The following is a 14,867-nucleotide window of genomic DNA, read 5'->3' as shown; positions in this document are numbered from 1 at the left end:
GAATATGTTACTGAGTTAACTTGTCAATTGCTAAACTTCTCTCAATGCAGTTTTCTTGAATTCTCAATCAACATGCTTTTTCTTACCTGCTCTCCCTTGTGCGCTCTTCCTCTCTTTCCCTCTCCCCCCACCCCCCCCCCCCCCCCCAGTTGATCATTTCTCCTCAAAGTAATCTGCCTTTTTTTTTTAAAACAGTGTCTGATAAACTGGGGCAAACCCATTCCTCCTTGTATCCCAGGATGAAAAAAAAACTTCAGCCAATCTGACCTGGCCATCACCTCAATATGGGAATTCTTTATAAATTCCATTTAATAAAACCTTCAATCTCTGTTCCTTTTGTAATGGGGCTAATAATCTGGAGCAGATTGACCCTTTGATATTTAGGTGCTTTCTGAGGAGACGTTATGTCTTGTTGGGTGGGGGAACAGTGTTATTTTAAAGCTCAGTCCCACACACCCAGTCCTGTCTTCACCCCTCTTCAATTGCCTCACATCAGCAACAACCAACATAGACCAGCCTTCTGTAAGTTATTTCCTTCCTCCCTCTCCTTCAGCCTCTTGTAGGCCAGAGCAATAAAGAAAAGTCCAAACGGATAGACAGTCTGTCTTCAAAGTCCAAAAGAAAAGCATTGCAGTGCATCCACCCTCCAGAAACAACTTCCTCCTCTATCCCTTTCGTCCTTCTCTTCCTTGCTCTCCCACGAGGCCTTGCTTCTTCCAGAGATCTCGGCAGCAACCTCTTTTTGCCTCCCCGGTAGCGCCTAACCACGATGGGCAGCTCATTATTGTTTGCTGAATGTCAGGCAGCTGATTAATTGTCCATTTGAGGTTTAACCTTGTCTGATGTCATTCACCTTATTTAAATGTGGAGATTTGGCAAAAACTATTGTCAAATTGTTTTCTCAGGGATGAAACAGTTTAGATGTTTGTCGGTCAGGAAGTGTCTGGGTCGGTCGGTCAGGAAGTGTCTGGGTCGGTCGGTCAGGAAGTGTCTGGGTCGGTCGGTCAGGAAGTGTCTGGGTCGGTCGGTCAGGAAGTGTCTGGGTCGGTCGGTCAGGAAGTGTCTGGGTCGGTCGGTCAGGAAGTGTCTGGGTCGGTCGGTCAGGAAGTGTCTGGGTCGGTCGGTCAGGAAGTGTCTGGGTCGGTCGGTCAGGAAGTGTCTGGGTCGGTCGGTCAGGAAGTGTCTGGGTCGGTCGGTCAGGAAGTGTCTGGGTCGGTCGGTCAGGAAGTGTCTGGGTCGGTCGGTCAGGAAGTGTCTGGGTCGGTCGGTCAGGAAGTGTCTGGGTCGGTCGGTCAGGAAGTGTCTGGGTCGGTCGGTCAGGAAGTGTCTGGGTCGGTCGGTCAGGAAGTGTCTGGGTCGGTCGGTCAGGAAGTGTCTGGGTCGGTCGGTCAGGAAGTGTCTGGGTCGGTCGGTCAGGAAGTGTCTGGGTCGGTCGGTCAGGAAGTGTCTGGGTCGGTCGGTCAGGAAGTGTCTGGGTCGGTCGGGGTTTATATTGCCTTATGTATAAATAACCTCATTTGCCAGCTTAAAGAGCTGAGCAGCCCATCCTGAGCAAGGCCTCACCTCCCTGTGGTTTGGGGCAGAATGCATGGACACAGCTAAGATGCAGAAGTTTTCAAAGGGGCAGTACCATTTGATTCCTTTCAATCCTTTCATGGCCATGTCCCTCCCTATTTGTAACCCCCTCCAAGGTCTCTGAATTCTTCTGACTCTGGCATCTTGTGTCTTCCCTCCCCACCCCCTCGATGCCTTCACTCCACCATTGGTGGCCGCGTCTTCAGCCGTCTAGGCCCCACACTCAGGAATTCCCTCCTAAACCCCTCCACGTCCCTCACCTCCTTTAAGCCCCTCCTTAAAACCCACCTCTTCTACCAAGCGTTTGGCCACCTCTTCTAATATCTGCTCCTTTAGCTCTGTGTCCATTTTTGTCTGATTAAACCTCTGTGAAGTACCTTGGTTCATTTCTCTACATTAAAGGCACCATCATATATAAAAACTGGGGCAACTTCTTTGTACTTGTGAGGACTTTGTGACTTTGGAATATTTTGCATCTGTGCTGCGACTTTTGAGTTAGGGATTCTGCTGAACACTGTTCATTGCTGAATAAATTTTGCTTAGGTGGGGGTAGCATAAGGTGATGCTGTCTTCAGTTTATCTCTGGGCCAAATATATAAAGACGTCAGTCCAAGAACTGAGGCTGGAAAAGTGACCCATCTTCAAATGCTGCGATCTTAAGGCCCTAATATAATTGCCTGTTCCATATGTAGAGTCATCTAGATGACAAACCTTACTCTTTCTTGGCAGGAGTGACCAGCTTCGAGTAACCAAAGACGTGATCTGTTTTCATGCAGAGGATTTCACAGATGTTGTACAGAGATTACAGTTGGATCTACACGAGCCACCAGTGTCGCAGGTATTGTATTTTATCCCCCCAGAGTTTAGCATTAGTTTACACGTGGAGTTGTACAGATATCAAGTATTTCTTGGTGGCCATTGGGTTTGTTTCGTTGAGTAAAAATGTTGGGGAGGACGCTCCAACCTTTCACATGAATTGGAGCAAGGTTGGGTTTTGCTGAGTTGGATTCACACAGCCTGCCCCCTCTATCCAGCAGAGCCATGGTGTTTATTAAAGGTTCTTGTGTGGGTCTCCAGAAAGGGGGCACAAGAGGCCTGATATTTTTCTGCTGTTGGGTAGAGGTCAGATAGTGCCTGCTTGGATTGGCATATGTTTGATGCTGTACCCATATTTCTGTTGCTGGGTGGGCAGTGCGAATGCACACTTTTGCCACTGGCAATGGGCGTTACAGTAATGTGCGTGTTGGTACAATTCCAGCAGAGCAGCTCGGAAGAGCTGACCACTGTCCAGTCTGGGTTAATCGAGGTACGACCAGGCGATCTGCAAAAACATTCCTTTCTGGCCACGGCCTCTCCAAAACTCATCTCTCGGGGAGGGTTGAGATTTGTGGTTGTATGAGATGCCGTTTTTATGAGACTGTGTTGACCCTGGGTTTGTGTACGAGATTGTGTTGACCCTGGGTTTGTGTACGAGATTGTGTTGACCCTGGGTTTGTGTATGAGATTGTGTTGACCCTGGGTTTGTGTACGAGATTGTGTTGACCTTGGGTTTGTGTACGAGATTGTGTTGACCCTGGGTTTGTGTACGAGATTGTGTTGACCCTGGGTTTGTGTACGAGATTGTGTTGACCCTGGGTTTGTGTACGAGATTGTGTTGACCTTGGGTTTGTGTACGAGATTGTGTTGACCCTGGGTTTGTCGTGTGTGTGGTTAGGTTGACCCTGGGTTTGTCGTGTGTGTGGTTAGGTTGACCCTGGGTTTGTCGTGTGTGTGGTTAGGTTGACCCTGGGTTTGTCGTGTGTGTGGTTAGGTTGACCCTGGGTTTGTCGTGTGTGTGTGGTTAGGTTGACGCTGGGTTTGTGTACGAGATTGTGTTGACGCTGGGTTTGTGTACGAGATTGTGTTGACGCTGGGTTTGTATACGAGATTGTGTTGACGCTGGGTTTGTGTACGAGATTGTGTTGACCCTGGGTTTGTTGTGTGTGTGGTTAGGTTGACCCAGGGTTTGTGTACGAGATTGCATTGACCCTGGGTTTGTGTACGAGATTGCGTTGACCCTGGGTTTGTGTACGAGATTGCGTTGACCCTGGGTTTGTGTACGAGATTGCGTTGACCCTGGGTTTGTGTACGAGATTGTGTTGACCCTGGGTTTCGATGGCATTTCCTCAACCCAGGGTCTCGCTCCCCTCCTCCAGGCGCTCGTCGGCCAAAAGCCGTTGTCCCTTTCTGGACATGACTGGGTTACTTATCCGCTGCCTGGCACTCGACATTAACCCATCACAAAACCACAATGTTATAGCACTGGAGGAGGCCATTCAGCCCATTTATCACTGGTAGTACTGTCTACTGTCATCACTTTAGCAGGTTTTAACAGCTGACCTGACACATTGGGTCAGAATTTGCTGCCAAAATAATGGTGTGTTTAATGGCACTGCTGGTTTTTAATGTGTAACTTGTCCAGCAACTTGTGGGGAGGAAAAGATGCCCCTTTAGCCTCACGAAAACGGCATCTCGCCCGTAACCACCTCCTGAGTTTCATGAAGTTGCTGTATTTGCGCATTAATTACAAATTAAACTTGCCCGAGAAATTTAGGGCTGATACTTAAGTGTAAGGTCCATTATAATTACAAGATCTATGATCCTGCAATGCCAATCTGCCTCTCAAACCCAGAAAGGGAACACTTGAAACTGTGGAGTCTCATTCCTGCAGGTAGTAAATTGTTAGAGATTTTTAAAATTTAATTAAAGATTTTTTTTTTCTTGCTTTTCCTTTGTCTCTCTTTATTCTCTTAAACCAATCTTTCTTTCCCTCTCTTTATTTCTCTTTTCTGTACCCGGTTTGACTCGTAATTCACCCAATTTCCTTCTCCATTGTTCCTCTGTTCCGTTCTCAATCCTTAAATCGCGTTAGTTAAGGAGATAGACTGTTGGTCCCGTCGTTCACTAAGGTCCCAGGTTACCCTGTTGCCGATATCAGCTCGCACTTCCAGCAACTTGCGGGCAAAACATTTTTCGAGCTGAAGGGTGAGGGGGAAAGGGCTAACTAACTGGGGTACACTGCGAGATGCCCCCCCCCTCCAGCAAATCCCGGGCCATTGTCGTTTATCACAAGGGCAAAATACCAGACCGAATTCTTTTTTTTAAGTTTCCCTTTTCTTTTCGCAGTGTGTGCAATGGGTGGATGAAGCAAAACTCAACCAATTAAGACGGGAAGGCATCCGCTACTCCAGGATTCAGCTCTTGGACAACGACATATACTTCATTCCCCGAAATGTCATACACCAGTTCAAGACTGTGTCTGCTGTTTGCAGCTTAGCCTGGCACATACGTCTGAAGAGGTACCACCAGGAGGACCCGGGACCTGGACCAGAACCAAACACGGACTCTGACGCTGCTGCTAAAGAAATTAAGACAGAAACTGATGCGAGCTGTTCAGACGATGCAGCAACAGAGCCTCAAGGCCAGGCCGAGCTGCCGATAACACAAGAAGATCACAGTCACCACCCCCAAGATCAGCAAGGTTTTCCACAATGACGTGTACATAACTCGACTTTTTAAAATAAATATTTTTTTTTCTTTTCTTTTTAAACAGGGATGTGAAGTTTTAGTTTTATAAGTTGGCCGGGATTCAAGTTTTAGTGAAGAAATCGTGCAGTTCTTTTAAAAGTGTGTTTTTTTTTAATTGCTGTGACGTTTCAAAGCACTCGGCCCTGTTTACACAGATGTTCAGTCCGCTCGCGGATAGGAATCGGGCTTTTAACAAAAAAAAAAAATCTGACCCTTTAGCTGACGCACTGAAAAAGTAACGGCTGTGTCCATCCTGCGATTCAGTACGGAGGAAACGGTGCAGAAAGTCGCAGGAGTGCAACCGGCACTGCAGACCGCAAACTTAACGAAAAGACTCCCGCTCCTTTAACTTCACAGTCAACTGTTTAAAATGAAGAGTGCCACCTTGTTTGCTGCCATCTTGAATTTAGTTGTAACCAGATAATAAGCCTATTGGCAAAGCACAAATTGTAACGGTGCAGGAGTGTAGCAGACCATCGGAATGTCTGAGCTCTGCACATTACTCACTTACCTTCGGGCCCAGTTTTCTCTTCAGTGTTCACTAATGTCCTTTAGGGAAGGAAACCTGCCGTCCTTACCCAGTCTGGGCCTACATGTGACTCCAGTCCCACACCAACGTGATTTTGACTCTCAACTGCCCTCTGAAGTGGCCGAGCAAAACACTCGACTATACGCAGCTAGGGATGGGCAATAAATGCCGACCTTGCCAGCATCACCCACATCCTGAAAATTAATTAAAACAAAAAAAATCACACAAAAAAATAACACTCTGGCTGTTGCTGCTGGGAGGCTTTTGGTTTGTAATTGTACTTTTGGAGCTGCCCCAACAAAACCTAGGGACCTTGGGTTATAAACACACATAGAAACTACAGCACAGAAACAGGCCATTTGGCCCAACTGGTCTATGCCGGTGCTCCTCCTCCACACGAGTCTTCTCCCACCCTAATTACCTCTTCCCACCCTGCCCCCGTATCCCTCTATTCCCTTCTCCTTCATGAATGCATCAAGCCTCCCCTTAAATACATCTGTGCTAACTGCTTCAAACATTCCATGTGGCAGCGAGTTCCACATTCTCACCGCTCTGTGTAAAGAAATTCCTCCTAAATCCTTTATTTGATCTGTTAGTGACTATCTTATATTTATGCTCTTTGTTCTGGACTGTCCCACAAGTAGAAACAATTTCTCCACATCCACCCTATCGAACCCCTTCATAATTTTAAAGACCTCTATTGGGTCTCCCCTCAGTCTTCTCTTTTCCAGAGAGAAGAGTCCCGTGCCTGCCCATTTTTGCTGATTAAACTTTCATTCAGCCATGACGGAAGATGATGACCAGCTGATCCATCGAGCCCGCCCCATTCAGCCCTCGTGAATTCTACCTCCCCCCTCCCCCCAAAGCAGCTGGTTCCTTACATTTAAAACGTGCCCCGATGCCCGGAGTGAAGGAATGCCACTAAGCCGGCTGCAGGCTGAGGAATTGCTGCAGTTTTATTTTGGCACTGTATGGGTGGAACTTTCACTGAGCAAGGAATATAAATGTCACTGGTGTACAGTACGTAAAGGGCTGAGACTGGGATTTTTTGAATGATGTCCTTAAAAACCTACGGTTTCTGGTGACGCTGCCGGTCATTAGTTAGATGCTGTGTGATGACCATAGAACAGGAACATCCCAGATCAGTGCAGTCGTGACAATTTCTGAAAGCCCCAAGCACTTAATTCTGGGGAGTGGGAGGCAGACATGGAGAAGGAGGAGGCAACAATTCAGGAACTCGGCTAAAAGTAGGAGCAAATTCAACTCCGATCCGTTCTTCCTGGCCCTTTCTCCTGATTTTGTGGAGTTTCCGGGTATCATTGAGATCAAGTTGCTGATGGGGCTCTCTGTTTCAGCATTAGAAGGCTTGCACACACTGACAGGAAGTCACGTGTTGGCCTGTTCAAGTAGGTGATTCTGGTGTGGGGAAAAAAAGTTGCATTTTACTGAGACATCAAATTGAAACCTAGCAGTACAGGACGGTGCATCCAACAGCACTTGGTCCCTGTTGGGAATCATTGTTGCCGTTCTTGAGGAGTTTGGTATTTGAATACAGAGGTACCATTTTCAACCAGTTGCCCATGTCCAGGTCAGTATTGACTGTGCGCTGCGATGCCATCTGCTAAGCTGGCGGCCTTTGTCTAATCTCTTAAATCCTTTCATCTCGGCAAAGACTGAGCGGTTGAGGTGGTGTGTGGGGAAGCAGCCCTTCACTGGACAAGCAGCTAAGGCAGTCGTCTCCGAATCCCTACCCGTGTGAAATGAAGCATTTGATTTTCTGCCAAGTTTTTGCAGTAGGACTGGCAGGGAAAGAGGAACGATGCATTTTGTTGCCAGTTTCTCAGGCCTGACACGTCTGAGCATGCTGGTTAGCGCTGAAATACGACCTTGGTACTTTGTAATTAGCCTTGTGCAGATTTGCCTCTTCCCAGCTGTGTTTAGTAACTCATTGCTGAGCATGTCCTTAAAAGCAGCCTGGTTGCGAGCTTAGATGAAAAAAAATGTTTGAAACTGTGATGAGGGGTCTTTCTGGATGGATAAATTAAGATGGACCGAATGGCCTCTATCTCATCTGTAATTATCTTGTGTACCTGATGTGGGAATCAGTGACAATCATAATGCAGTATTGTGGTGCTGGAGTAAACTTCAGACTAGAGTGAATAGGCAGATGAGTTAATAGAGCCCAGGTCTATCTGAGACTTACTGCTCCTATATTTTGGGCCGTCTTCTAGCACCTTTCTCACTTCTGGGCAGGATGTGTGATGTGCAATCTCTCACCTCTAGCCACCACTCTCAACCAATCGCTCTCCTGATTTATCTTTTATCGACACAACTATGATCAGAGCTTCTCTCTGCAAATACACTGCCCTGCACCTTTTTTCACCTCCCTATATCTCATTGCATTGAAACCGAACCTCAGTGCACCATCTCCTGCTCAACTCCCTCTTCCCCAGGGTAGACCACTCACCTCGTATTCCAACTGAATTCAAACCATTGTTCAGTTCAAACAAAGAAATTGTTAGACGGAAAAAGACCAGTTCACCGTCTACCATGCTGGTAGTCACATGATACAACGATAATGGAGTTGTTGACTATTCATGACAACCAATCTCTATCAATTAATCTACAACAGACCCAGACATGAGGCGAGGACAAACCCCAGTGGAGAGCTTTGGGAACTGTACACCTCCTTACCTCTTTCCCTCCACCTCAATCTCCCTTCCTCCTACAAATCAGGCTTTTAAAATTGAAATTTGTTATCGTCGGACCATTGCTGGTTTACTTTGTCTTCTCTCCATTTTAACCCAGTCCTGTCCTGCACTGAACTTGGCCCTTCAGCTAAGTTTCCTAAATTACAGACCGCAACTTGCATTATAAACTTCCCTCTGAGTCTATTGCTGCAAAGAGCAGGAAGTTGCTGCACTCTGCCCAGTTTCGTGGGTTTTTTGGGTTTTTTCGCAATAATTTGATAACTGAACGGACTCGGCTTTTGTGGTGTGCTGAAAATATCCTAATGAGCAGAGTACACGTGCTCCCAGGGAAAACAGCAATAAGAACAATGTTGGGCACAAGTGTGAACGCACGCCCTGTGTGGGGAGGAAGCTCCCTTTGTTAACAGCAGCGTTTCTGTTTCTGGGTGTGTGTATGTGCCTCCAGTGAATGTTGGAGTCTTACTAACCCGTCCATGCATTCACTGCACTGAGACAGCAACTCATTTGAAGTGACCGGTTCAAAAATAGAAATTTTAATATCTTTAAATATCCAAGCTAATATCCATTCAAAATTATGTTGGGTTTTGATGAGAGTAAATTGTGAGAAACTATTTCCACTAGCAGGGAGGGTCAAAAACAAGAGGACACAGATTTAAGGTAATTGGCAAAAGAGCCTAAGGGGAGATGAGATGTTTTTACGCAGCGAGTTGTTATGATCTGGAATGCGCTGCCTGAAAGGGCGGTGGAAGCAGATTCAGTAATAACTTTCAAAAGGGAATTGGATAAATACTTGAAGGGGTAATATTTGCAGGGCTATGGGGAAAGAGCAGGGGAGTGGGACTAAGTGGATAGCTTTTTCAAAGAACCGGTAAGGCTGCGATGGGCCGAATGGCCGCCTCCTGTGTTATCTTTTCAACCTCGTATTGGGTCCTCTTGACCCCCCTCCTTGCCTTTATGTATCACTAGGAGTGTTAGGCTTCGTGAACGATTGGGTCTCGAATAGTGTGTTGTCTTTAAACGACAAACAGCCAAGGGAGGCAGCCTGATGCAGAACAGGTTACATGGCACAACCTACACAGAACGTGCTTTGATTTCAGTAACGTACGGCTTGGTTTGAATTCATTTGGAAGTACTCCCCATTAATTCTAAGCACTTGTGGTTAAACCGCAGCTTGTGGAGAAAGGAGATCTGGAATAGCACAGTGTCTTCAGCCAGCTGAAATGTACATGCCTGAGTTGAAAGTTAAACTAGGCTTGTGCAGAAAGTATGTATAACTTTTTTGGGCCAATTTATGAGGATGGGTTGCATAAACTTGAGTTTCTATTCCCTTGAGTTTAGAAGGTTAAGGGATGATCTAATCAAGGTGTTTAAAATAATAAAAGGATTTGATAGGATAGAGAGGAACTATTTCCTCTGGGGGAGGAATCCAGAACAAGGGGACACCATCTTAAAATTAAACTAGGCCGCTCAGGAGTAAAATCAGGAAGCACTTTCTTGCACGAAGGATAGTGGAAATCTGAAAAACTCTCAAAAGGCTGTGGATGCTGGGGGTCAATTGAAATTTTTGCGACTGAGATCGATAGATTTCTGTAGGGTAAGGGTATCAAGGGATTTCGTTTAAAGGCAGGTAAATGGAGATAAGGCACAGACATCAGCTTGATCTAATTGAATGGCGGAACAGGCTTGAGGAGGTGAGTGGTCTCCTGTTCCTATGTTCCACTGATACTCATTTTGGCAGTGAAGGTAATTACCACATGAAGGAGTTTAAAGATGGGGACATATACTTGCATTGTTCTGTTGACATGCAGGAAAAACCCTGCAGCTTCTATCAAAGGAAGAGGAAAGAACTTGCATTTATATAGCAGCTTCCACGACCTCAATGTCCCAAACACTTTACAGCCAATTAAACATTCTTGAAGTGTAGACACTTTTGTAACATAGGGAAGGGCTAACAAAAATACTGCTTTAAAAACCCTGTGGGTGTGGAGAGTTTCCAGGTCGTCTGAAGCTGTGAAACCTGGTGTCACAATGAATGAATCAGCAATTCATAAGATAATTACAGATGAGGAAGCCATTCGGCCCATCTTGGCTCATCCACTTAGGCTCAACATTTTAGGATCCAGTTATCTCTAATGGGGCTTTTATATTCTACGAGACCCTTGTGCCCCCAGCTTTTTCTCCAAGCTGGTCGCAGCCAACACAAACCAAACATAAAATTGCTCAGGCTCACTGAAAAGGCCAGTTTTTAGTGGGCCATCTTTTACGATTGACTTGCATACAGCTGCATGTTCCCTGCCTTTGGGGAACCCGGTGGCATGACTGAGTTATAAGCACTTCAAATAACTCTGCTTTTCACCTTCACTTACCCTACCTGGCAGTCCACTCTGCATGTTACCCTCTAGGAACATCAGAACTGGAGTAGGCCATTCAGCCTCTCAATTCTGAATCACAAAGGACTACCCAACACGGGTCCATTGTGTGGTCCTGTGCACTTTTCGTCTCGTCACCGTTCGTCCGTTTGGAGTTCCTTCATCGCCTTGGCCGCAGCGGTTTAGTGTCACCTGTGAAGTTGACCGGTTTCTAAGTCCCAACCAGTCGAAAGCAGTAGGCGGCCGATCCCTGGGATAACCCATTCTGTGTCCACTCCTCCCCCCACCCCCTCCCCCCAAAACATCACTCTCCTAATGAGCAAGCGGGTACTTCCTACAGCCAATTCCTCATCTGTTCCCATTTGCAGTTGGATAATCTATAGAAACGTAATCGAGAGCTTAACGGATGGCAAATTCTGATTTTAACCTGCAGAATTTTAATTTAACCATCAAACCATGTAATCTGTGTAAACAGGGCTCCTGCACAACGAGCACTTGCCAACACGATGGACAGCCTTTCTATTGAAGAATAATTACATCCTCCAGACTCATGGGGAGGTAGGAATTCCACAAACTCGTTCTCTGCCTTTCAACGAGAGGAGATATATTTGTTGACTTGTCCCGAAGATGATTTTTAGAGCTTAAATTTGGTCGTTCAAAGTAAAAAAAAAAAATTGCTTCCCAGGCACTTGTATTTTTTATTCACTTTAGTGTATTTGTAATTTTTTATCTGTTTATATTCGTAAATTGTTTTAAAAACAAAAGTATGGATCCTTTAAGATATTGTGATACCGTAGCTTGCAGGAGAATTCCTTCAGGTTTATCTTACTTTACCAATAGTCAGCATTATTGAAATGCCTTGGTGTATCTAGCAGTAATTTATGAAGACATTTACTTTATTTTTGAACATTTCTATCAGTGTAGCAGAGTTAATGCCCAGGAGGGTGTTGTATTTTTGTATTTCTGTTGAGTATATTTACATTAATGTCAACTTTTCAGCCAGTCTGCATGCATTAATGACATCATTGGCTTATACATCTTCAGAATACTGTGACATGGTGTCACACTACGAGTGTGCCCTTCCATTCTAGGGGCCAATGCCTAAAGCCGAGTGTGTGCCCTTCCATTCTAGGGGTCAATGCCTAAAGCTGCGAGTGTGCCCTTCCATTCTAGGGGCCAATGCCTAAAGCTGCAAGTGTGCCCTTCCATTCTAGGGGTCAATGCCTAAAGCTGCGAGTGTGCCCTTCCATTCTAGGGGTCAATGCCTAAAGCTGCGAGTGTGCCCTTCCATTCTAGGGGTCAATGCCTAAAGCTGCGAGTGTGCCCTTCCATTCTAGGGGTCAATGCCTAAAGCTGCGAGTGTGCCCTTCCATTCTAGGGGCCAATGCCTAAAGCTGCGAGTGTGCCCTTCCATTCTAGGGGCCAATGCCTAAAGCTGCGAGTGTGCCCTTCCATTCTAGGGGTCAGTGCAGTGTCACATCGTAGGTACATCTCCCGTTGTAGGTACATCTCCCGTTGTAGGAATCCAAGAACGCTCAACACAACTTCACGCTGCAGGCGCGAGCCTTCCTCCGGGGGAAGGGTTGGGTAGGGGGGCCGGAAAGTGGTAGCGGATCGCCTGCCCGTTAGACGCTCTGCTCGATTTTCGATTCTAATGATTTCAATCTGCTCCTGCCTATTTTAAGCCCCCCCCACCCCACCAAAGTGGAAAATTACGTCTTATAAGTATGCCTGCCCTTTCTGGGGTGCGAGAATGTTAACTAATTGACTGGGCATGGAGGGGTCAGTTGCAGTTGATCAGGTTCAGTTTGAGAACCTGTTGAGTGTTGAATGCTCTCAATATTCAAACAGGACTGCAACAAATGTCAGTGACACTGGATATCATTAGAGATGGGGTTGAGGATCTGCCGATGGTGTTTTGTTCAGAGAGTAGCTAAGACATAAAAACCAAGGACGTCCTCTGGTTGCACCCCTAATCTGCTTGAGTTGGTTGATCTGAGCCAGGGGCAGTGGTAATGATCTTCCAATTGGCCTCAGCCCCTTGGGTAGGGAGGGGGCGTTGGGGGGGATGTCTCTCGGGGCTTCTGCTATCTAGTGGTATCTGCGGGGAAGTATACTCTTCTGTGGTGCTCTCCGCACTCACCTCACTATCTAGGGTCACACGAGAACGCCTTGGTCTGACCCACTGGAAATTGGGAAAAGTGAAAGTTGAATGGGCGCGTGCAGAGCTTTCCAAATTCTCGGAATGAACTGAGAATGGATAAGCCAGCAATTTTATTTTCTGGGCAGCGATACGTTTACGATCCTAGGGAGTGCTCACCCCTGGACGACTTCAATATTACCTGCCCTGTACACATCGAAAGTAAAGGAACGGGGGTCTGCCTCGTGCGAGCTGGTTGAAGGGTTAGCCTCGGACCTCTGGTTCTTGTTACCTCACTTTGGACAGGCAACCACTTGTACTGCCCATGCAAAGCACTGCTCCCAGAAAAAAACACACGACTCTGTGGTCCACTGAGAAACTAGTTAGGAGAAGCTTACCTGCAAATAAGATTTCAGAATGGCATTTGCTTGGGAAGCAAGCTTTGCTTTGCCTGGCCTTGGTTCCATCACAAGCCCTCTAAATCCTTGTCTCACCGAAGGGTGTAATAACTTTTTTTAATGACGCGTAGTGTGAGCAGATGGTACATTTTAAGATAAATAAAACCTCTACATGATATTAACCCTTTGCTCAGTGAATTTCTTTAGCTCACCGTATGAAGCATGTTTTAACCTTTTAAAATGTTGCTTTGTAAAATTTTAAATTTGAGCGTGCAGAAGGAATACAGAGAACATTTCTTTGAAGTATTTTTTTAAATAAACTGGAAAAGTGCTGAAGTTGTCCTTTTTTTTTATTGATGTGGTTTTCATATTTGATGAGGATAGTATTTTACATCGAATTACATAGAATGTATAGACAGAAAAAGGCCATTCGGCCCAAGCAGGTGTTTATGCTCGACATGAGCCTCCTCCCTTTCTACTTCATCTCACCCCATCTCCATAACCTTCTATTCCTTTCTCCCTCGTGTTTATTTGGCTGCGCCTTAAATGCATCTGTGCTATTCGCCTCAAGTACTCGTTGTGGTAGCGAATTCCACATTCTAACCACTCGCTGAGTAAAGAAATTTCTCCTGAATTCCTTATTGGATTTATTAGTGACTATCTTATATTTATGGCCCTAGTTTTGGACTCCCCACAAGTGGAAACATCTTCTCTCTGTCTATTTTAGTGTCTGTGTCTGCAATCCATAATGATTTGGCTTTATACACAGTGAGCAGCTGAGAAGCAAACCCGGTTAAATGCTCCTTGGTGTGGGATAGTGGTGATCCAATAAACGACATCAGAGTACATGCTCAGCGACTGACAGCGGCACATGCTTGGGGAAAGAGGGACGGATGGGATTGAAAGGCAACTGGCAGCCAATCTGCAGGCAGCGTGTTCTCAAACAGCAATGAGATAGATGTCCAGTTGATCGATCTATCTTTCTCCTCCTCTCTTCCACCCCCCCCCCTTCCACCCCCCCCCTCTCCACCCCCCCTCTTCCACCCCCCCCTCTTCCACCCCCCCCTCTCCACCCCCCCCCTCTTCCACCCGCCCCCTCTTCCACCCGCCCCCTCTTCCACCCCCCCCCCCTCTTCCACCCCCCCCTCTTCCACCCCCCCCCCTCTTCCACCCCCCCCCTCTTCCACCCCCCCCCTCTTCCACCCCCCCCCCTCTTCCACCCCCCCTCTTCCACCCCCCCTCTTCCACCCCCCCCCTCTTCCACCCCCCCCCTCTTCCACCCCCCCCCCTCTTCCACCCCCCCCCTCTTCCACCCCCCCCCCTCTTCCACCCCCCCCCCTCTTCCACCCCCCCCCCTCTTCCACCCCCCCCCCTCTTCCACCCCCCCCCCTCTTCCACCCCCCCCCCTCTTCCACCCCCCCCCCTCTTCCACCCCCCCCCCTCTTCCACCCCCCCCCCTCTTCCACCCCCCCCCCTCTTCCACCCCCCCCCCTCTTCCACCCCCCCCCCCTCTTCCACCCCCCCCCCTTCCACCCCCCCCCCCTTCCACCCCCCCCCTCTTCCACCCCCCCCCCTCTT

General features: G+C 47.2%; 1 protein-coding gene across 2 annotated transcripts in view; it reads left to right on the top strand.

Annotated features, from left to right (window-relative positions):
- LOC137344617 (lysine-specific demethylase 9-like) overlaps positions 1 to 13,471 on the top strand; it is a 59,615-nt gene extending 46,144 nt beyond the window's left edge. For both annotated transcript variants that reach the window (XM_068007729.1, XM_068007730.1), the window contains exons 6-7: positions 2,305 to 2,413; positions 4,741 to 13,471. In XM_068007729.1, coding sequence (XP_067863830.1) covers positions 2,305 to 2,413; positions 4,741 to 5,109 — 478 coding nt within the window. In that variant the 3' untranslated portion in view covers positions 5,110 to 13,471. The remainder of the gene's footprint in view (positions 1 to 2,304; positions 2,414 to 4,740) is intronic.
- Positions 13,472 to 14,867: the final 1,396 nt, after the last annotated feature.

The sequence above is a fragment of the Heptranchias perlo genome, chromosome 27 (genome assembly GCF_035084215.1).
Source record: "Heptranchias perlo isolate sHepPer1 chromosome 27, sHepPer1.hap1, whole genome shotgun sequence".
Taxonomy (NCBI): Eukaryota; Metazoa; Chordata; class Chondrichthyes; order Hexanchiformes; family Hexanchidae; genus Heptranchias; species Heptranchias perlo.
Note: the sequence above shows the minus strand (reverse complement) of the source record. Positions and strands in the feature narration are given on the sequence as shown.